Raw genomic sequence first — 23,389 nt, 5'->3', positions numbered from 1 at the left:
GAATATTTCTCTTTTAGATATAAACAACGAAAGTGGCAAAGTGTAGTTACAAGGTAGCACATTCATGAAGCTTCCTAAGCTGTATTACTGAGGAACTGGCTCGTCTCATTATTTAAAAAATGTGAACCTCAAATTAAGTTCCATGGAGTGCCAGAGCCTAGCAGGAACAGATGGTCCTATGACGACGTCTGCAGAACCTCGTGTGCCATTAGGGCGTAAATGCTTCATGTAATGTTCAGTGGGCAGTGCAATGAGGGGGCATATTTTCCCAGAGCACCACCCTGCGAGTTAAGGCTGGTTCACACACTTGTAACTGCTTACGGCTGGGTACGTTAAAATCTCTCGTGATCTCTTACAACGAGAAAATACTCTGGCGCCCTCTATCGGCTTACCATGGAACACTCGTGACTTTCGTATATTCGTACATAGAATAGATTTCACAAATACTGCAAAACCTTCGCTCTAGTAAAATGCACGTCCAGGGCTAGCTCGTAGATGACGCTTGAGTTGCCAGTGTGTTCTCTCGTCATGAGATCACCAGCACTCGGTCGTAAGCAAACAGATGTGTGTCAACCAGCCTTTAGAAGGGCCGTCGACACAGTAAAAATGCTTCCGGCCTCAACGCGGTGACTGCCTTGCGATGTGCGAAGGAGTGCGCCCGCGTTTACGAACCGCGATGGATGACTGGCGCGAGGACGGGACTCACCGTCCGAGATGTGGATGTTCCCGGAGGCGATGGCGGCCTTGAGATCCATGTTCTGGGAGTCCTCGTCGCTCCCTTCGTCCTCGGCCGCATCTCTATCGGCCAACCGCTGTCGTTCCTTCTCCTCGAGGCTGCCATAGTGAAGGACCCTCTGCCTCTTCACGTAGGCGATGTCCTCGTCGTCCGACATGTCCGGCTACAGCCTGCTTGCACTGGCTGAAAATGAAAGTGTATTCTGAAGAAATTCCAGAGTTTTTCATTTTCTTAAATCACTTGAAGACTGAGAGAACGAGAAGAGTCCAAAGTGGAAGGGAAAGGAACAGAATGACAGAAGGCAACTTCAGACGTTGCCTTCTTCCATTTTGTTCCTTTCTCTTTCACTTTGGATTCTCGCTCTCCACCCAGTCTTCGGTGGTTTAAGCGGAAGGCTATGTTTCGGCAACATTTTCCCTCCGATATTGAGTCCATAATGTCAGCTGGGTGATTTTAGATTCAATTTGCACGCAAGTTTCGGGGAACGTTGGAATCAATCCAACGTTCAAGTCTGGCATATAATCGTACTGCTTGCTTCTGTCTGGCAAGCATTAGAATAAAGAGTAGACCGGTACTTACTGCGATCGAATAAGCCGCTGTACAGGTCAGAGAGGACACACGAGGAGCGCAGAAGTCCCAAACAAAACTTTTCGTTCATGTACAGCGGATCAAGAGCCAACCCGCGGCACGCACACATCAACAATCAAAACCTCGAATCCAAAGTGCAAATTCATAGCCAAAGTTGAAGCCGGTGTATAAAGTACATGGTTTTCAGATGAGTGGAACAGCATGTCAGTTTTAGCGAAACCACAGTGGCACTATAAATTTGTTAGTAAATTTATTTTTAACAAAATATTTCATTCAGTTATTCTAGTTGTATAACGTCTAATACGTTTATTTATAAATCAGAATAGAAACCGACTCGAACTGCATTCCAGGCCGCCAGATTCCAGAGCGGTGAGTCATTTTTTAAAGGGAAAGGGTGTCGAAGATGGAAATCGCGCGTCCGCTCAAAGCTGTTTTGTTGGAAAGAACGTTGGCGCCGAGTTGGCGGTGTTGTAGAGCTTTCGCTGAATAATCAATCCAACGGGTTCGCACATCCGTTGCCACCTGTTTTGTGCGATATGTGGTCCGCCTACGGCGTCCATCCGAGCCCGTGAAGTGTCCTTTTTTTCAACGAACATGAACGGCGACTGCAGCCAGCCCAGCCAGCCGACCCTGAGGCGACGGTTGTCCCAGCCGTCCCACTCACCGCGGCCGTCATCGTCATGCATCGACGCCTTTCGGAGGCAAAAACTGAGGTACGCCGAGGCACTCAAACGTCACTTGATCGACGACGACGACAACAGCCGGAAAGACAGCGAGAACGGAGCGACGACGTCGAAGAAACGGCACGTATCTTCGTCTGACAAGAGACGCCCCGCGAGACCGCTGTCGGTGAACGGCGCGGTCGGTTCACGCACCGAGCCAACCCGCAGAAACAGCAGACCCAAGTCGTGCTCCCGGTGTTCCAAGACGTTCTCGTGTGCAGCGGAGCTTCAGAAGCACTCCGTGTCACACGGCAGTAACAATGTTGCGACGGACGCTACTCCCTACAAGTGCCCGCTGTGTTCGCAAACCTTCCAAACCCTGAGTGTTATCAAAGCGCACGTGAATTCCGTTCACGTTTGACGTGATTCATTCGTGAGTGACACGCAGCCGTTATCGTGGACTGGGCACGCTAGCAGAGGAGTGCAACTTCCTATACCGCCCATGGAACGCAAATTGGAAAACCCTGGGAGGCCGCAGCGCCATTTGAATCCCCTGGTATCTGGTGGCTGTACTAAAATCAACATGGCGGCACAGCGAAACCAAAACCGAAACTGCACGGCAGCGCCATTGTGTTTGGATGGATGGGCGGTAGCTTGCGCCACCTAGAGTTAAAAATATATATATTGTAGCTTTTTTTTTTTTTTTTTTTTGCCCGGTGTGCGCGTTGCTTTGCTAGGCTTCTGCTGCTTTGCGGCTGGTTTTCGCATTTCAATGCTGGTTAATTTGCGTTGAAACGCACACAAGCCAGCACTGAAAAGCGAGACCAGCAGCAAAGCAGCAGAAACCTAGCAAAGCAACGAAAGTGACACATACACAAAAAATATGCAATGCTTGTCCTTTTGCGTTCATTTTTATTCAACAGACAGTAGAACATACAGACGAAATTTCTCACTGTTTTGCACACGAGAAACAAAGAAATGAACAACAAAACAGGATAAAACGTTAAGGTTACGTGCGACGAAGGTGATGATATGCGTCCTTGCAAATTTGATTATATAAGTAAGCATATAAGTAAAGACCGACGACGGTGTCTTAATTGCAACTAAAGGAAACTAACAATGAGTACCAAGAAAAACAGCTCAGCTCTTTGGTATTGAGTCTTCATCGAGAACCTGCCCATTCGTTTTTAATATTATCACTTAAATTTAGGAGTGAGTCACTGCTAAACGAAACGGGAAACCAGAGCGGATCGCTCTATCGCTCATCCTCAGTTAATCGAAAAATATTTAGGCTCATATTTTCACTCCTCGCGAGCAGACGCGTGAATCGCTGACAACAGTGCCAAATAAACAGCTCGCAGCAAAACGTTTGCCATCTGTTAAAGTGAGCATATGTGCTCGATCTTGAAATGAAAAAGTCTACACAGAAGTCTCCAGTAATTTGACAATGACATATTTCTCGCGGCGAGTGAAGAGCAATCCTGAACAACGATAGGATTTGGTTTTGTGATTGGAAACCATAGTAGCTATTGCCAAAACCAAACAATTAATACTCACTACCACTGCGACAGTTAGGTTTTGTTGCAAACATCTAATCAGAAACTTAAGCAAGAGAAGACCAAAAGCGTACCGCACGTCCATTGGAACTCGAAACCATTGATATCCCGGCTTTCGGCAGTCATTGTTTCCCCACTTGGCACATCAGGTGGTGTGTTGATGACGAAAATCCATGCTTGACCACATTACACCATCAAGTTCCCACGAAAAAGAAAAGATAGCCGCGCGCGCACGAACGCGGGACGAATCTCGCGCCGCGACGCACTCCCAGAAGCGAAACAGATCGCCGGCTCGCGTCCCTCGCGCGTTCTAACGGTCCACCGACTTCCCGTCGCCAGCGGCCGGCGCATCTCGAGGCAAGGGGCGCGGGTTCGGAGAGAGAGAAAGCGCGCCCAGACACGTTGAAAGAGGAAAAGAGAAATTTACAATAACTAGCTTCAAAGCCATTCACACCTTCAAAACAACTTCACCTTTATTTCGCATCATTAGATATATGAATCAATTTTATTTAAAATGAAATAACAAGTGCCAACAGCCGCTGGGAGCGCGGCAATCGGAAGCACTTCGCCGGACCGGACAAACGTCATAAGTATACGCGGCGGGACGGAAGTAGCCGAGAGCTTCACCCCACTACGCTAGTGCCACAAAAGCCGACTCTTGTCCACTGTCCAGCGACGAAGCAGTCGGCATCCGAGCTCTTCGTACGCAAGAGAAAAACAAGATTGACCACGAAATGTGTCAAACACATATCCGCGAGCAGTTTTTCTTTTATTTATTTATTGCTTTGGGTGTTATTTTGTTTTCTACTTCGTAGTTCAACACACCGGTTAAATGCTAGTTTCCCTAACTTCCTGCATTTTTATTAATGTTTTACCACACAGAAAACACGTTAAAAACGTTCTGTAATAAAGCGGGGTTATTTGTTTTTTTCGATTCCCTTGTTATTGCGGCTGGGGATGCCTCAGTTCTCACAGAAAGCTTTGCTGTGCAGAATTGATAGCAAAGCATTTTTTTTTTTTTTATTTTTATTACGAGTTTATATTTGTTTAGGCGAGACACCATCCAGTGCAATGTGCAACACTGTTAGCGGAAACATAATCAATAATGTTTTTCCACATTTTACTTTTTACGTTGGTGGGCACTAAACATTACGTTAGTGCCACAAATTATACTTTTTTGTCACTGTAGTATAAAAAATTTCAGTATAAGAAAAACTGACGATTGCTATTCTGCTGCTAATGTGCACAAAAAGTGAAAGAATCAAGGGTTTTAAGTGTCAAACGAACGAAAGGTATTTGGCATTCCCTTCGTAAAAGTTATCGCCAACCATTTCAATATAATATAAAAAAAAAAAGAATGATGAGCGCGGGTTGTCATGACATCGCTGCCCAACTTATATTCTTGCATAATCGTGGCGGGATTGCCCCGTTGAGTGCGCTTCTTACCGGATATCTGTGCACTGCGGGGAAGCACTACCCACGAGCTCTGCAGCCATTGCTTCCCCGCAATGCACAAGTGCTCGGGGAGAAGCGCACTCAACGGGGCTAATTTGTCATGATCAACACTTTAGTCAAATTTCGTTAATTCAAACCCTCTTAATTCAAACTTCTGGATAATTCAAACTAACATGCAGGTCCCATCTTATGCATCTCTATGGGGAGAAACTCCCGGTAATTCAAACTTTGCTTTATTCAAACAAATTTTCGTCCCCCCTCGAGTTTGAATTAACGAGATTCGACTTAGTTCATCTCGAAGAGAATAGCGTCTTATTCGAAACTACTATTCTAAACTTCGAATATTTGCACAACACCGGTTAAGTTGTGAAATGTTGCAATATCATCTTCCGAAATACTCCACAGTAAAAATGTTGATTGTACGACTCTCACAACCGTGGCTGTCATCCAAGTAATATAACTTTTGCTAAATTACCCAAGCACCATAGAGCGCGCTCGAGCGTAGTTACACACACGTGCTGGCGTGCACAGTGGTGACTGTTCTAAAACAAAAGTTTAAAAAAAGTGGGAATATGCATGCAGGTTCGTCAGTGTCTTTTTTTTGCTATTTACGACGAATACAGATAAGGTGAGCGCTAGCAGCGCATGTACCTACGCTCCCAGCCTTCTTTTTGATGCTTAGGTAATTTGGCAAAATGTCTATTCCACATTGAAAACAAAGATTTGTAGTTTTCGTGTTTTATGCACACAGAGTTGTAGATTGAGACTTTGGTAGTGCAACAATTAAGTCATTGATAAGATGAGCATGACACGGAGGTCTTTCAGTTGTCTCAGCATCAGCATTTCCCACCTTCTATATCAATTTAGAATCGTGCGAGCTTATAGATCTGCACACGCAGCAGAAGCATGGCAGTAGGCAACGAGTATGTGTTGGAAGTAGGGCGTCTGAGAGATGCTCTGCCGTTCCCATCATGTTGGTGACTAGCCCCAAAATGAGTGGTATAGGAGCTGGTTGCCATTTTTTTTAAAAAGATTTTTAATACTATATATAGAACATGATGATATACAGCACACAAGAGACAGACACCGTAGAAGTGTCTCCCTCTCGTGCGCCATTTATCACCATGCTCAATGCAGCCCAACTTGCCACCTTGCTACCTTATATAGAGTGAGCAAGTGTTCCAAAATGCGCCTTCGGTGCATCGCCAATCAAAGGGCAACATAGAGAACGTACAGAAAACGTACAATGACGAGCAGCCAAGTGCGCGCCGTCATTGGTTGAGGTCGGGGGGTGGAGGAGGCAAAAGCACGTGGGCACATTTGGGAGGTGAAGAAATGCGTGAAGTGTACAAGGAGCAGACGGACTTGCATGCCGTATAAACTTCCTCTTAGGTGCTCATTATTAGAAGGAATCATTTTGGTATGTTCCTCATAGTTTGGCTAATAAAGAAAAATTATTTTCGTTTTGCAAGAACCAGTTTTCTAAATGTATATTCTATTTGTCAAAACACCTAGCGCCAATTATTATCTTTCCATAATCTTTAAATAATGTAATATCTCAAGATAAAAAAAAAAATCTATAGATTTTGTGAAGTAACGTTGTTAATAGAGGAATCGGCATTATTCAGGCAGTCGAGTTGAAGTAATGATGACTGCAGGACATATCAATGCACATTCAAGATCCAGAGCGTACAGAAAATGATTTTATTATAGCAACAAAAACAATCAATGCAACAATCAAATGTGCATCCATTCCCACATTACGCCGGATGTGTAAAAACAAGCACCGAAACACTCTTAGAACTAAATTGCAAAAGAACAGCGCGGCAGTATCTACATTGCTTCGGGCAACCCGAGACCCATCATTATTTTACACATTCTCACAACAGATGGATAGAGATGCTCTGCTTTTATACACACACAAATTTATGCACAGTGAAAGTATCGGGGCATATATATATAGCACTATGTAGGATCGGGGAGGTGGGTGCACTTTACAGACATGTGGTCAGACACCAACTAGACGACTGCCTGTAACGGATGTTTGAAAAGAAGATTGACATTCCGAGATCCCATTCAAACGAGAGCGATAGGATATACCGTTCATTGTCATATCTCTCATAGTTGCTTTTACTGGTCACAACTGGACTGCATTTTCAAGCCTGGATTCAGCATGCATAGAAGGTAGCAAAGCTTTATACTTTGTGCAATCAAGCAGCAACAGATCAAAACAAATAGCTCGGGTACTCAGAACGGCGCTTGCCGACACGTTCGTTCAATACGACAGGTTTCAATATTTTGGTTCGTACACATACTAGCTTGGGGCATGAAATGAGAGTATGGTACAGTAACTCTAGCCAATTAAGGCTTAAGAAATCAGTAGAAGCTCCACCTCCAGTGCAAGCTTTCAGCTTTCCACCTTCGATAAGACTTCGGCATCTCACAGGCTGAAGCAAGACCGAAGGAATGAGCGTATGCCGGGGGTGGAGCTTTTACTGCTTTCTTAACCTGTCAACTATGAGGTAGGTGCTAGATAGGTCACAGTGCTCCATGTCTAGGTGTTGCATTTTGTGGGTGAATTCAGAATGTAATCTTTCTTTTAACAAGACTACTATTGTCACGAAAAGGATGCACATGGGGAGCATACACATGTTCAAGTGAAACAGAGATTCCTCAATTTAAAATCTGAGAAGGAGAAACAACACCCACATCGAAGATCACAAACTTTGTGTTTAACTCACTCGCAACAGTGTACATTTTGTATGAAGTTTGTGTTGGCACGAAGATCCGGGTTAATATTTGGCACAGCGACATTACTCAGAAGTTTAAAAAGAAAGACAGTAATTTTGTATATGCTGCCCTCATTGGTGCATAACCAATAAGTGTCGGCCCATCACTCTAGTCCAGGTGACATGATAAGCCAGATCCTGCATTTGATAACGGGTATATCTCTAAAATTCGGGACACTCTTTTCACCTTATCTGTGCCTATTTATATGTTACACACAAGTAGTCTATAAGGAATCTGCTGATACAAATCTAGTTCCAAGAATATATATAATTGTGTGATTCTGTTTGTGTGTGGTCGTAGTACTGGGTTAGTGTTGTGTGCTGCTCGCCTCAATGCACTCAAATAATTTGTTCCTCTGGAAGCAATGGTTATCACAACATTGACAATTAACGCTGCCAAGAGTTGGCTTAGTAGATGGCTTTCAGTCTCTAATAAAACTGCTGCAAGTGGCTACTCATAGTTCTCGTTGCGTTTCCGTCATTGATTGTTCTTTCAGTCACGAAAATAGAACTCTTCTTCCGTGTCATTGTTCGCATAAGGTCTACCTAAAAGTGTGTCTTCGGTTCACCTCAAGACATCACAAACAGTGGGGAGAGGTAAGCTGTTCGACCAACATCAGGTTAAAGACGAAGCAATAAATGGAGACTGCACAGACCTCAATAGAACGGCAATGTCAAACTGAACATGCAGAACGCACACAAAATTTGCAACTACTAACACATCCTTTAAAACTTCACCGTAGATTAGATTTCAATTCAAAGCAGTAGCTTGCATGGGCCACAATTTTTAAACACAACAGCCTACATCTTGTTCCCTTAGAGGTGAAGAAAAACATAACAAAATAGATCACTGGAGAGATGTACAAATATGAGAGCTTAGCTAAGCACAAGCACAAACAAATGACATCTATGACAAACTGCTCTGGCAGTTCTGATATTACTTTCCACACATCAAAGTGTATATAATATATATTTATATATATAGTTTCCTTTTTACAAACTGAGCTTGCTACGATTAGAGAATGTTTCATTATGGCATATTTAACTTGACTCGTGTCATTTTCTCACAGAAAAAGAAAACTGAGAACAATCAGTTCCAACAAACACTAACACCACATGTTTCCTATGTACAAAGAGGGCCATACGTCGTCACTGCCTTTCACTTCCGAGGAAGAGGCAGCTGATAGAATATAGATTGAAAGTGGTCCTATCAATAATGCACAATGTCTACTTGGCGTGCATTGCACAATCACTGCAATCATGATGCAGGGACAGGCCGACCAAACTTTGGAATTGGGGCACAGGTAAAACGGTACAGGATTCACAAAGGTGGTGGCAGCTTTCCACATTTTTGCCGGCTGCAGCAATAAGAGGAGTGTGTTTGCAACACTCACGAAAGAAGTTGCTACAAGACAGTATATAGCTTGTTTGGCAAACCCTTGCAGCCTTTATTAGCCACCGTTCTCCTCCATCATTGCCGTTGTGGGGAAGGGACCATTCCCGAGCGATTATTCTGAAAACCTCACAAAATTGGAATCGTATCATTTTGCAATGACGAGCTAAATGCTAACATTAGGTAGCTAAACTCCCTTCACCACTACGCTGATAGGGCAGTGGTCGGCGGTCAGTGTTGCACCACGTGATCATGCTGTCTGCACGTACTCGAGCGCAGCGAGCATGACGGATGATGAAAAACAGGCGACCGATTGGTCTCGTGAGCACAAAGCTTCCACTGTCCTTTCAGCTTAGCAATGAACGAAGTGTAGCCACAACATAACTGCAAAAAGACCAGAGGGTTTATCTTTCCAAGTTTAAGTATTTATTTGAGGGCTGTTAAGAGTCTTCTAAGAGAACGTCATAGGGCATATATGTTTATGATGCACAGAAGTCCAGATCAAGCAATGCTTGAATGGTGAAGAAAGGAAATACTTTGGACAGCTAAGGCCTTTTTTTTTTTTGACAGGTACTTTAACGGAGCAAAGTTTGCTGGAAAGATCTTGGCCTGCACCATCCCCATTAAAAGTGTGGTATGTCGGGCAATGGCAGAATCACGAGACGCACGCTAGGGTGGGACAGAGCAGATGAACGATGAAGCAGCTAAAGCTACGCAGAATGAGGAAGGGATTGACAAGTGGCGCATCCCTCGGCAATGCAAAACAGTGGTGGTCCACGCATCACACGAGACATGTCCGAGAGAACCCGGAGAGAGGAGAGCACCAGACCAGAGCATGCAAACATCATGCGGCCGGACACAGATTGTTCCGCCAGAAAAGCCATGTTTACGGCAGAGAGAGTAGATCAGGTACGTGATAAAACACATGCCCATGCTCTGAGGACGCAAGCGAGGGTGTCTAGCGTGCCGCATTTTCTAGTGAGAAGCAGCTGTAGCAATCGCTATTGGAGAATCTTGACGCTACCGTCATTCAAATGAGTTGAGTCAGATGAAGACGTCTAGGGAAACAGTGTGCTTACACTTGAGTTTGCCCTCGTGAAAGCTCGCCCTGACCAAACATTGCAGCGAGAAGTAAATGAAGATGAGTGTGTGCATTTCTTGCATACAGCCACTGCCCTACAAACGTAACGGTGGAAAGACTATGGCATCCACAAGTTTACCTAGCTACAATGAGGCTTCTTAAAATTAGACTCAATGCAGCTGCTCCTTGGGGATAGGCTTTGTTGTATTCTTTTTGTCATTTTATGTTTGATGTGTAATGGTAATGAAATATATACTTCATCTAATTAGCCTATTGTAGTTACGTCATTGCCAAGCAAACTAAACTTCACAGAAACTTTGTATCGCACAACATTTATTTGAACCTAATTTGGCCTTCCCATGAGCGAGGTCTACTTTCCCGCAAAGCATGTGGAACCGAATCCTTGAGGATTATGGAAGAGCCCAGAAAACAGCAATGCAGAGATAATGTTTGAGCAAAAGAAAATGACCCATGTTGGAATATTTAGCCCAATGTGCACAGGCTTAGAACTCTTGTGCAGATAGCATTTACAAGCCCTTTTGTCACTGCTGCCACGTCATTCGCTGTTCTCTTTCTGTAAACCACAATGAATGGCTCTTGGCATGCTGTGCAAGGAAGTTTCCATGCAGGTTTTTTTTTCGTATAAAATCGACATTAGATTTGTGCAGAGAAAGTACTAGTACAATTTCAAAGACTGCCTCTTTCCAGAGAAATTGATTAAAAAAGAAACAAATTGGCCACCAAAGTAGGGCAGTTCTCGTAAACCAGAAAAGACCCTGTTGGGTCCTGCTGCACTTGCCATTTCGACAAAGATGCGACACATTGGTCATCTTCAGAAGTTGGCCAAGTTCTGACAAAATACTTTGATTTATGAAAATTAAATGCAGGAGGAAAAAAAGTCAACTCTTCATTTGGTCTTCTCTGAGTTAAGCACCATGTACAGCGAAGCCAGAGCTGTGACAAATCATTTAATTAACAAAAATGTGGACATGAGACGACTCCACCACTGACATCTATCTTAAATGTGCAAACAGGCAGGAATCTATTCTAGAGCCATGCAGCAAAGTCAAAAAAGTGCAAAAGGGATACATACACTTAATGTAGGTCATGACTAGGACAGACATGCTGAGGTGATAACAAACACCAGCAAATTAGGGTACTTACATAATGTTAAGAAGCGTGCTGAATTATGCTGATGTGATTACATGTGGCACCTTCATTGACGAAGTGAATCAGTAACTTTAATGAAGCAGCATCTTTGGCATGAGACTAACTTTGTTCAAAGAGAGTGAGGAGAGGCACCGCATTGCCAAGTAAATCCTAAGGCAACATTCGTTGTGCTGGCGAGAATTTCCCACCTGAATTTGTTCACGAGAATCCTGGCCAGTAGCTCTTGACTGTGGCTGCTAGTGAAAATTAGCAAGCGCTGCATCATGGACAAGTGACAATGTTCACCACTACACTAAGGTGCAAGCTTACTATTAGCAATAATAGTGGACTAACTCAGTTCACGATTTGAAGATGCAGAAACAAACATTCAGTATAATATCTAAAGCATGCTTGCAACATTCACATGTTCCCTGAAAGTCAGAAGTAATAATTACTACACCATTGTTGTTGCATTGTACAGTTAACAGCCCTCATGAATGCAATGAAGCATTGACTGAAAAGTGCCTACAAGCAATAATTGTGGTTTCCTATGGGCTGTCATTACAAATCATAATGTGTGTTTGTTTAAGTTCGAGCGCACTATGAGATACCATGTTCACCTAAATAACAAAAAGTCACACTGTTTGTGAGCAAGGCTCGCAAACCTAGTTTTACAGAGCACACAGATGGCGAGTCGCTGCAATCTACTAAAGGAGTCTGGTAAAGAATGTAGTCTGCACTTCCACCTTGAGCATGACATTTCACATGCCCTTAAACCAGCAGATATTGCATTTCTCACTACAATCAATTTCAGGGTGGGCAAGTCTTGCTCATAAACAGTGCAGCTGCTATTAGAGCAAATAAAGTATGTAGCCTTGAAATCATCCATCAGAAATTGAGTCAATGATTAGAAGATGCTTCATCATGAGAGTTTAAAAAACTGGAACACAATGCACAGTTTCACACATAGCCTTCGAAACATGTGAACAAGAGAATATTCATTCCCACATACAAGATAACAGGTAATGCATACCCAAACTGCAGGTACCAACTGTTTGGTGCCAGCCTCATCAACCAACAGAGCACCAATTGCACAAATTCACACTTTACAAACTGCCCAAGTTACTCAAAAGTCCTCGCTTAAAACCACATCAACCAACAACAACGCATCTCTGTCGGAAATTAAATTAATAAAAGTGGTGAATCGAAACTCACCGAGGGCAAATATGTGAGAACTGTTGATAGCTCTAACAAAAAGTCTTGCCAAAAAAATAAGAAACATAAAAGCTTAATTAAAATGGGCTGAATTCCCTCACGCATAGATGTTGTCTCTCCCAAAAATGGCACGCAAGCACACATATTGCTTCTTGCACATTGCAGCTGGCAAGCCCGAACGCAAGTTCACGATGGCACACTATTAAGACGATGATTGGAGGTGAGGTTAGCACTCGGCACCAGCAGATGGAAGTTCCTGCACATACTGCCAGGGGAAGTAGCCCACCTGAAAGTGAACAATTTTTGGAAAATGTAATGTACTATTATGGTCTGGTCCACCTGGTACTCTACAGGCTTGTATGATAGCAGTTAGAGTTCAATATCACAACACACTGCAAAGTACACTACTAAACAGAGGTGTTACTTAGCACAGACAGATGTCAGAAAAAGCACTTCTCTCTGGGTCTTCTTAGCATGCCGTAAAAAATTAAGGAAGGAAAAGTTTGCTGTAACATCACCAAAAAGAACCCTAACAAATCTGATATTTGTGTTTAGACAGCGTCAGGTCGGTCTGCCTTTGAGGTACAGCAGCACCGGTTTATTCTGTAGATAAGAAATTAAGCCAGTGAAGTACCACCGCTAGGCTGGGGTCCTGGATACGCATCACGCAGTAGTGATACACGACCTCAAAACACTCCTCCAGATCGAAATGGGCAGAGGTGGGGATTGAGCTCAGGATCCCTGGGTTCTGCAACACGAGCTTTTGCTTCATGTGCTCTGAGCTTGTACAATTGTATGATTACTATATGCCAACAGTGTCCTGGAATATGTGCAAACTTGCAACGTATGAATGATACCCAGTGATGAAATACGACCTAGTTAGGAAGATGCATGGTGCTTCACCAATGCTGGTTCAGCTAAAGGGGCAGCAATGGGGCCTCTAAAATGATTGAGTTTGCTGAGTGGGCTCCTGGAAACCGAGGGCTTCTCAAAACTGGACGCAGGGGTTCCTCAAACTTCCAATTGCTCCAGGAGGACCCTATCTTTAGTAGAAATCTTATATAGTTTGGGGATTATGTAGTCGAAGCACACAATTAATGCACAATTCTTAGACAAACACTCCCCCCCTTCTTCACCCTAATCTGTGTAATAGTGTCAACAAAGTTTAGTAAGCTGGTGAACCGCTTCATTGAAAGACGAGTCTAGAGGGGGATTCTTCAACTCTCCCTTTGGCCACTGAGGGTTCCCCAAGATCAAACACCTAAGACCTGTCAGTGGTGTTGCATTCTGTCAGATCTTCCCTATAGATGGTGTTCCTTCTATTTTGCTTTTGCACTCAGCCAGCTAATTACACTCTTGTCCCTCCCCCATTAAGCAGCCTTCCACATTAAACCTCACAACAGTGCTGAAGCAATTTATTTCACTAAAGTCGTACCACGTCATGTCTTGGCATTTGTTACCATATGATACATTTTGTACAGGGTCAATGCCGAAGTTAAGTACCAAAATTCCAAACGACACCTTACTGACAAACGACACACTGACAGGATATTTATTGTCGCTGAAGTTTTTATTCATATGAGAGCTCAGCTAGCCAAAACACAATTTGCGGCTCGAAATTCGTTTTCTTTCTCCTGAAAATTGCCGGTCGAGAACTGGACAGTTTGAGTCGCAATCACCCCCTTCTTTGTGGTCATGTGCTGTTCAGAGAAAGATACCAAATATAATGAAAGCCGTGGGTCATCTAAGACACAAATTTGGAATTAAAAATAGAAAAAAATATGAAACCCATTTTTGTTGCTTCCAAAAAGTTGTAAATACGTTGGTTGAAAACAAATGTTGTACAGATCACAGGAAGTACACATACTACTTCATTCTCAATATGGTGATGGACCGGCGGCTGAACGACGTGATGGCAGCGCAGGACAGACAAACATTGCAACAGACGTGAGACTGCTACTTTGGAACTGTCATTTGAGGTACCAACAAACCTATGTTCAAGCACAGAATAGCTATCGGAACGAATATAAGTGTGAAACAATTTGCAGAATAAATGGTGCACAAAACGTCAATGTCTGCCTTGCACAAAAAAAAAAAATTCCGTTGGGTGTGATTACATGATTTCCGGCAACTCTCTCTACATTTCCCCCTCCTCCTTGGTCCACATGGTCCATCTGTCGTGGCCACGAGCCTCCGTGCTCATGTCTTAGTTTTGAGCAGGTGAGTTCTTTGGATTTTTTAAAAATAAATGCGACTTCGTAGCAAAATACTGATTGGGCATTCTCCCGACACCATACTAAATCGCCTGGAAAAAATTAAAGAAATGTTTGGCGGTGGTGGGGGTGGGGTGCTAAATTTTCCCTTTAATGAGCTTGAAAAAAAAAAAAAAGGGATCTCTAGAGCAGGGGTTCTCAAACTTTTTGGTCTCAGAGAACCCCAGCAACCTTTAAAGGGTGCCGAGGAAAGGGGCCATTGTGACAAGATGTCAAGAAATTCATTTCCAAGGCTTGGGTGGCCGTGAGCAAGGATGTTGCTGCCCGCTCCTTCGCGGTGCGGTATGTCAACAACCCTGGATGGATCAGAAGCTTCATGAGCGGATCGCTTCGGCGGTCCCATTTTCCGCTGCTGTGCCAACCACTTCGAACACCGTGGAGATGCTTAACCTTTTGTTTGACAGTGAGAGCGACTGTTCGTTCGACGGTTTTGATGATGAATGTGCAGTGCCAATAAATGCATGTTTGTTCTTTGGCTACAATACATTTTTCTACTTTTTTTTACTGCACATTGAAAGTTAGCCCCCTTCATTGATTCACTCGATTTGCTCTCGATTTTAGGTGGGCTATTTATCAGGATTTTACGGTAGTCAAAATTTTTGGGAGATTGTCTGCTAAGCTTGCAGACGGTGTGCACCACCGTCTTCAAGCTTAGCAGACATTTGCAGACGGTGTGCAGTGCCTGCAAATGCCACCTTGAACGGCCCCAAATAGGTGTTTTTTTTTTCTCTTTTGGATTAGGTTCATTTGTTGATATTTTCACTCCAAGCTTCCACCAGTTAGCTGCACCTTTGTAGTAAATCACAGCGCGATACAATGGGAGACAGATTTTGCATACTGTCTTGAGTGGGTCCGAAGCATTACGTGTGAATTCTGTGGAACGAAAAGGACGCTGGACCGTGCTGTGAATGTGTCTCTCACCCTCTCTTGTATCTGGCCCTTCCACCAGCCCTTCTCCTGGCCTGCCTTGCTGAGCACCGTTACAACATCCCCTTTGATCAGCCCCAGCATGCTGTCCGCTGTTGGCTGGAAGTTGTGCAGGGCCACCGCACGCCCCAGGGGCTCCGTCGGGGACAAGCACAGCATGGCTGCACAGCAGAACAGAAGGATGTTGTCATGTAAACCAGAAGCTACTGCCCTCTACAGCACTACCAAAGGTTGGTTACAGCTAGACTAGCAACCTGTTGAGGGTTGCGCATTCCAATAAAGCACAGCCGCTTGGCAACAGCCCAAAAGCACATGTTTCTGTGCAACCTAGATCCATCCCGACTATACACTCCGTGCGACGCGACCGGCGCGCCGCCGCGCGGCCGTTACCGAAGGTATGCAGTGAGAGCCCCAGCGACACGAAGCCATGCCGCGTACATTGGTACGCATTGAAGTCGGAGTGGTGTGGTTGCGCTGGGTTGACAGCATGAACTGCTGCATCGTCAAGTGCTCCAATGAGTCGTATCTCGTAGGGACAAAATTTCACAGTTTTTCACCTTGCCGATGTTTTGTGGGACAGCGACAACGATGGACCCGTGCCGTACGACGCGAGAAATTCTGTCTCCCGATCCTGTCTTCCATTGTATAGGCACAGCTGACATATTCTACTCTACCGCTTTGCGCTCTGCGTTTATTTTCGTACCAGTAACGCCTACATATCTCAGCTCGAACTGAAATGCCATCCCACACTCGCGGGTATGCAGTGTGAATTTCGTTGAAGGAATGCCCTCCAAAGAAGTTTCATCCCCATTGTATGTGTCGATGGTATTTCCGAACTAGTATGGCACGCAGTCTGTACTTCATGAAGAAAGATCCGGACGGTACAAAAAGTGACAAATATGAATTAAGGAAAACTACAATGAAAATTGGAAACACTGGACAATCAATGTTTGAGTATGGAAGTTTGTGTGGTGTGATTTCTTTTTTGATCAGCCTCTTTTTGGATGTGGAAACGCTGACACTCCGAGTCTTATAGACAACAATTTTTTTTTTCTCGGCTTTAGAGCCACCTATTGCAAAGTTGTTCGAAGTGAAAGTACCATCCACTGGTAGCTTTTTACCTGTAAAGTAAGCCCCTCCCGATCATGATGAGTGGATAAGGGTGGCGATGTGGGTTAGTTGGTTCATACTGACAAAAAGGAAAACAGCGCACAGTAAACGGGGACTAAAGGAAGGCAAACAGGACAAGCACTGACTCTCAACTGAAATTTAATCACACGAAAACAAAGCAAAGAAAACAGCAACTCCGCCCACGTCACATGATACATGATACATTCACCAAGTGTCCAAAAAAACCATCTCTTTACTACTCAAGCCCAGTGACGTTTGGCTTACGCAGTTCGCGCCTGTTTATAATTGCATGCGCCTCTAAAATTTCTCGATTCACTCTGTCCCTTCCATTGCCAACGATACCCGTCTTACTGAAGATAGGTTTACACCCATATCCATGACAATGCAGTAGCAGATGCCTCCCTACAGCTCCCACCACTGATCGCAACGACAAGTCATGCTCCCACAGTCTATGATTAACACATCGGCCCGTCTGACCGACGTAGGTTTTCCCACACGTTAGTGGAATCGTGTAAACAACTCCCACCTTGCAAACAACATATCGATTCTCATGCTTCACCGAGCAAGCGGGGCCTTTGACCTTATCGGCAACTCTCGCGCATAGTTGCGCTAGCTTACACGGAGCGGAAATCACCAATGGCACATCGTACCTCAAGGCAACTTTTTTTCACACCTTTTCCTCCGTCCCGGAGGAAAAGGCGCGGCGAGGCCTTTGTCCTTTCTTGGGATACCCAAGAAGTCTCGTTCGCCTGAGAACGGACCTAGTGGACTGGTCGTTTTGGGAGACGCCCAAGTTCCTGAGCATGTGGCCTCAATTCTGAACAGAGGGCCAAAGTATAGTGTTGACCCTAGCATGAAGGCGCATGAATTGTTGGCTGATGTACGGCGAGTGTTGGAAAAGGCAGCGTCTGAGGATAAGGACCACTGTGTTTCGGAGGGGGTTGACTGCGTACAAAAATGTGCTACAAAACGGCCTTCTGCATCTGGGGTAGGTTCTCTACAAAGTGTTGTTACCTATTTTCAAAACAACGATCTCAGTTTGCTACAGGCTGATAAGGAGGGAGGATTTGTTGTGCTACCCCGGAACCTATTGAACACTGAGGCTGACGATGCAATTAAGAAGAACTTCGAGATTACCAATCTTAAGCCAAAAAGGGTCAAATGTGCTGCAGCCAAGTTGTGCAAAGAATTACAAGTGTCCAAGCAGGGAAAAGAAATTGGAAAGACGACGAAAGGAAATCTTGATGTATTCTTTTCTGTTAAGACACATAAAGTGAATGCACCCCTGCGGACTATCGTTACCGAGAAGGGGGCGTGGCAGAGACAGGTCAGTCGATTCCTGCAAGAGAACTTAAGTCGGTTAGAGACCTGTGATCCTTTTTTGGTGCTTAATTCGCAGAGTGTCATAGATTACCTTAGTAGTGGTGCAGTCACAGATGTGGGGGGCTTTTCCATAAATTAAATTACAAATAGCGCAAGGACGAGGACAGACGAAGAAGTGGACAGGACAGGCTCTAACTCACAACTGACGGTTTTATATACAACGTTGAAGAAGAAGGTGAAGGAAGTGTCTGGAGTTGAAAAAAGAAGAAAAAATTGGTCTTTTTCTAACTGGGCGCTCTAAGAAGATTGTTAGACTAGAAAGATTAAAACACAGCAGACCAAAACGAAATTAATAAAAATTAAACAAAGGTAATGATTTTGAACTCTATACGAAACTATTCTGAAGGGTTAGAAAATAACCCCGGACCGTGGGAGACAAATTGAGAATAAAAATATTGGATAAAAATTAATAAAAAAAAGAAGAAAAAAAAAAAAAAAAAAAAAGGGTGATCGTCCAAAGGCTGTTGATCAGTGCCTCGTACCCCTCGTACAGCTTATTTACCTTTTTACATCCAACAGGCACCACCTTTTTTTTTTTTTTTTTTTTTCTTTTTTTTTTTTTATTTTATTAATTTTTATCCAATATTTTTATCCTCAATTTGTCTCCCACGGTCCGGGGTTATTTTCTAACCCTTCAGAATAGTTTCGTATAGAGTTCAAAATCATTACCTTTGTTTAATTTTTATTAATTTCGTTTTGGTCTGCTGTGTTTTAATCTTTCTAGTCTAACAATCTTCTTAAAGCGCCCGGTTAGAAAAAGACCAATTTTTTCTTCTTTTTTCAACTCTAGACACTTCCTTCACCTTCTTCTTCAACGTTGTATATAAAACCGTCAGTTGTGAGTTAGCACCTGTCCTGTCCACTTCTTCGTCTGTCCTCGTCCTTGTGCTATTTGTAATTTAATTATCTGTAACCAACTAGCCCGCCAGAATGTTTTAATTTTCCATAGATGCTGAGGATCTTTTTTATTCAATCCCTCATTGCGCTCTGTTTATCTCGGTGCGTGAATGTATTGAAAGAAATGGCGAGATTGGCTTCCAGAACGCTAGCGGTGTGTATACTGATGGGTTTTTAGAGCTGCTCAAGTTTTATCTGGAGTCGACTTTTATCCTATTTAACGGTAAGCTTTACGTTCAGAAAAAGGGGATTTGTATCGGTTTCTGTGGCACCTGTGCTTTGTGACATTGTTTTAGCCAAGTGCGATAAGGCCATTTCGGAAAAACTGGATGACTAGCGCGTTTGTAAAGTGTTTCGTTATGTGGATGACTTTTTGGTTTTGTTTATTAGGTTGGAGGGCATATGTGAGGCAGATGTTGTGAGGTCTGTTTTAGAAGTTTTCGCACATCATTCGGAGGGGCTCACTTTCACTCACGAACTTCAGGATGGGGCTTACCTACAGTTTTTGGATTTGAGATTAGAATTCATTGCTAACCACGTTTGCTGGTCTTATCACCCACGCTCAAAGAAGGGTCTTCTTCCGTATGATTCATCGCACTCTAAGCTGGTCAAGAGAAGCATTGCCTCGTCTTGCCAACAAGCTGCACTTGAGAAGTCATGTCATCATGTGGTTAACGATAGTTTTTCCCAGCAGGCTAAAAGACTGACAGTGGCAGGTTTCCCAACTTCGGTTTTATTGAGCGTCGCGGAGGGTTTGTTAAAGAAACTCAAGGGGGAACCCCGTCCCCGGAGAGAAAGGCCAAATAAGAGACTGCTCGTAATACCGTATCTCCATAAAATTTCACACAACTTGAAAAAAGTTGCCTTGAGGTACGATGTGCAATTATTGTTTTCCGCTCCGTGTAAGTTGGCGCAACTATGCGCGAGAGTTGCCGATAAGAAGGACAAAGGCCCCGCTTGCTCGGTGAAGCATGAAAATCATTATGTTGTTTGCAAGGTGTGAGTTGTTTACACGATTCCACTGACGTGTGGGAAAGCCTTCGTCGGTCAGACGGGGCGATGTGTTAATCACAGACTGCGGGAGCATGACTTGTGGTTGCGATCAGTGGTGGGAGCTGTAGGGGGATATCTGCCACTGCATTGTCATAGATGTGGGTGTGAACCTATCTTCAGTAAGACGGGTATCATCAGCAATGGAAGGGACAGAGTGAATCGAGAAATTTTAGAGGCGCATGCAATTATAAACAGGCGCGAACTGCGTAAGCCAAACGTCACTGGGCTTGAGTAGTAAAGAGATGGTTTTTTTGGACACTTGGTGAATGTATCATGTATCATGTGACGTGGGCGGAGTTGCTGCTTTCTTTGTTTTGTTTTCGTGTGATTAAATTTCAGTTGAGAGTCAGCGCTTGTCCTGTTTGCACTTCCTTTAGTCCCCGTTTACTGTGCGCTCTTTGCCTTTTTGTCATGATGAGTGGTATTCTCTTGACAGCATTTGACGGTCAAAACCGGTTCCAATTTAGTTACACCACCCAAAAATATTTCCACCTGGTTAAACTATGCCACCTTTTTTAGGTATAATAAGTGTTTTGTCAAGTTACGGTTGTCGAAGTACCTGTGTGCCAAAAATCAGCACCTCGCACAACCAAATTACTAAACAACAGCTGACCGCCAATGCCTTTGACGGCCAAACCGACAACTTGGTTTTCTCAGCTTTGAAACCATTTTTTGTAACATTGTTTCAATTGGAAGTACAGTGCACTGGTCCCTTCCTACCTGTAAAGTCTCCATCTCCCACGACGAGTGGTATTCTCTTGACAGCCCTTTCAAGGTCAAAACCGTTTCCCATTCAGTTACGCCGCCCAAACCAAATTTCCACCTGGTTTCCCTACGCCACCTATTTTTGCTATTATATAACTGTTGTGTCAAGCTACGGTCAGGTTCAAAAACCTGTGCGTCCAAATCTGCACTTCGCACAGCCCGGTTATAACAGAACATTTTGGGTCCAATATTGGATATTCCTGACAGCTTTATTCCTTTATTCGTTCGAACCATAACTTTCACACCTGCTGTCTTTATAAAACTTGGCCCACTTAGTGCACAAACTTAGTGAACATCTCGCTCGCCTCCAAATATTGTCGTCCCAGCAGTCCTACCTTCACAGCGACGAGCGAAACAAATCTCCCACTGAGAGCAATTATGGTGGCGGCCGTCTTGCTTTTCGGAAAATTGCTCAAACCACTTTTTCGACCGCAACTAAAGAAATTACCCCTAATAACGACTCAAACTCAATATATAAGAAGTGGAGAACAGCTAAATGCCCTTCTTAAATCTGCCCCAGCACTCATGCAACGTCAACTTCAACTTATCGGCTCAAAAAGCAGAAGTTCCGTCCGTGCGCGCTTCCGCCGCCACAGCTTTGCGCGCGAAAAGGCGCCGCAGGCTGCTGAGCACGCCTCACTGTCGAACGCCAGCTCCTCCGCTAGCGGCGCTACGCGTGTTCTTCAAAGCGCCCCCTATACACCAACTCATCTCTGTGACGTCACGGCGCGGTGGTGGCGCGTCGGTCGCACTTCCCGTCTGGGGCTGTGGGCAGAAGTCCCCATGCCAGACGTGTATTCCTGCGTTGTTATGAAAGGAACCAGACAAAAACCTGCCTTCTCGTCAAAACGCCGCTACTGGGGCCGTACCAAAAGTGTCGAGACAGGTTTGAAGGTCAGTTTTCACGTGCTCAATTCGTCCGAGAATCTGGATATGTGCTGTGAAAAGAGCACTTTGGGTTGAATTCACGGATACTTGTGGTCATCAGATTTATTTGTTTTGTTTCAACATGAACGCCAGAAAACTGTCAAGTTGCGCGGACCACCTGTGGACTACGTTCAGTGCGTCTTCAAGTTCAAACGGCCGCCTGATTGTTCGAATTGTCGTCTGCTCTTTCAAACGTTTCTGCTTGTCGTCTGCTCTCTTAGACGACGCCGGTTCGTAGACCAAACGTTGGCCCGGTACTTGCGATAAGAAGTGAGTGCAGGCCTCAAAAGACTTAAATTTGAAGGTTGGTAAGCAGGCTCGATGTAAACAGTAGATACAAGGAGATGTTGGTCATTGTTACCAGTGACCAACACCGACTTGTTGTTATGCCTAATTCAGTTGGTCCGATTCTGCTTGCGATTTTCAGTATCGTCGTCGACCATTTCAGCTACGGTTCACACTTTTGCAGCCCGAGCGGCGTCGCGACTGAAAATTCTGAGCCAAATCTCATCATGCGAATCAGGCTTTAGCGTACAATCTGCGGCGTCCATGCGGAATGAATCGCCGCGTGTCACATTATTCAAGCGAAGTTTTGCGGTGTAACGAGCCTCGGTAATTTCGCTGACGCCGCTCAAGATAGACAGACATCGCCAGGAAGACGTAGAACCAACAATTCGAACGCGAAAAAGGGCAGGGGGACTCACACCGACGCCGACAACATCGCATTTCAATGGTTTGTTTATGGGCGACGGCGAGCTTCTTGCCCACACCCCCATCGCCCATGCGCGGCGCCGGTGGCGTCCGCTAGGGGCGCTCTGGTTTGTTTGTAAACATGAGTTGGTGTATAGTTCCCGCACGGAGCGTATAGTGCCTGGAATGTATCTTCGACTGGTATGTTTACTTGTTTATTTATTTATTTAAATAAATACCTTAAAGGGCAACTCCACCCAGTTCCTAGAATGTCAGGCTTACGAGTGATTTCACAGTAAAAAGAATAAAAAGGCACTATGTCATTTGCTTTGTGAAAGAAGGGACACGTTTAGTGAAATCTTACTATAAACATAAGCAGAAACCGAAACTTCGGCTCCATCAGGCAACATTAGCCTCGGGTCATCAAAAACATGGCTACTCCTGGTACGAGCAGTCACATGATCCTCTACACTAGTGGTTCTCAAATGGGGGTCCACAGACTCTTTACGGTTGACGAAGGCATTCTAGGGGTCCGCGAAGTCTAGCCTTATCAGTCAAGCCCAGCAACAGAAGTTGTCTCTTCTCAGATTGAGATGAAATGCTCCAATTTTCACTAAGTTTTCAACCTTGTCCTCTAAATGCTTTATTGTAACGAACATGGCTTCCTACCCACAACGATAAGGCAGTAGTCAATATTTCTAGCAGTTTATGCATCACTC

The 23,389-nt window shown here is 44.3% G+C and overlaps 3 protein-coding genes across 6 annotated transcripts in view; 1 reads left to right on the top strand and 2 right to left on the bottom strand.

Moving 5' to 3' along the window:
• Window positions 1–1,655, bottom strand: part of LOC8042303 (U4/U6 small nuclear ribonucleoprotein Prp4) — a 29,734-nt gene extending 28,079 nt beyond the window's left edge. The window contains exons 1-2 of one of the 2 annotated variants that reach the window (XM_029993180.4): window positions 1,316–1,655; window positions 707–919 (exon numbers count right to left, since the gene is read on the bottom strand). In XM_029993180.4, coding sequence (XP_029849040.1) covers window positions 707–893 — 187 coding nt within the window. In that variant the 5' untranslated portion in view covers window positions 894–919; window positions 1,316–1,655. The remainder of the gene's footprint in view (window positions 1–706; window positions 920–1,315) is intronic. The other variant, XM_029993181.3, reaches the window with a different exon arrangement.
• Window positions 1,656–1,717: 62 nt separating this feature from the next.
• Window positions 1,718–4,323, top strand: LOC115331135 (zinc finger protein 528-like). Of its 2 annotated transcripts, none has more exons than XR_005716125.1 (2): window positions 1,718–2,460; window positions 4,183–4,323. XR_005716125.1 is itself a non-coding variant. In XM_029993179.2 (2 exons), exon 1 carries the CDS (start codon window positions 1,919–1,921, stop codon window positions 2,405–2,407), a length of 489 nt encoding a protein of 162 aa, XP_029849039.2. In that variant the 5' UTR covers window positions 1,718–1,918; the 3' UTR covers window positions 2,408–2,453; window positions 4,176–4,323. The 2 variants fall into 2 exon arrangements, 1 of the variants encoding a protein (XP_029849039.2); XM_029993179.2 differs by having other exon boundaries at window positions 1,718–2,453; window positions 4,176–4,323.
• Window positions 4,324–6,687: 2,364 nt separating this feature from the next.
• The window catches only part of LOC8042304 (guanine nucleotide exchange factor VAV3), a 197,558-nt gene continuing 180,856 nt past the window's right edge, over window positions 6,688–23,389 (bottom strand). For both annotated transcript variants that reach the window (XM_029993177.4, XM_029993178.4), the window contains exons 24-25: window positions 15,819–15,985; window positions 6,688–12,910 (exon numbers count right to left, since the gene is read on the bottom strand). In XM_029993177.4, coding sequence (XP_029849037.3) covers window positions 12,851–12,910; window positions 15,819–15,985 — 227 coding nt within the window. In that variant the 3' untranslated portion in view covers window positions 6,688–12,850. The remainder of the gene's footprint in view (window positions 12,911–15,818; window positions 15,986–23,389) is intronic.

Source organism: Ixodes scapularis, unplaced genomic scaffold (assembly GCF_016920785.2).
Source record: "Ixodes scapularis isolate PalLabHiFi unplaced genomic scaffold, ASM1692078v2 PGA_scaffold3__209_contigs__length_174095766, whole genome shotgun sequence".
Lineage (NCBI taxonomy): Eukaryota > Metazoa > Arthropoda > Arachnida > Ixodida > Ixodidae > Ixodes > Ixodes scapularis.
The sequence above is the reverse complement of the archived record's forward strand: the minus strand, read 5'-3'. Positions and strand labels throughout refer to the sequence as shown.

Coding starts and splice junctions, on each gene's coding strand:
- LOC115331135 (XM_029993179.2), top strand. CDS start 1,919: ATGAACGGCGACTGCAGCCAGCCCAGCCAGCCGACCCTGAGGCGACGG.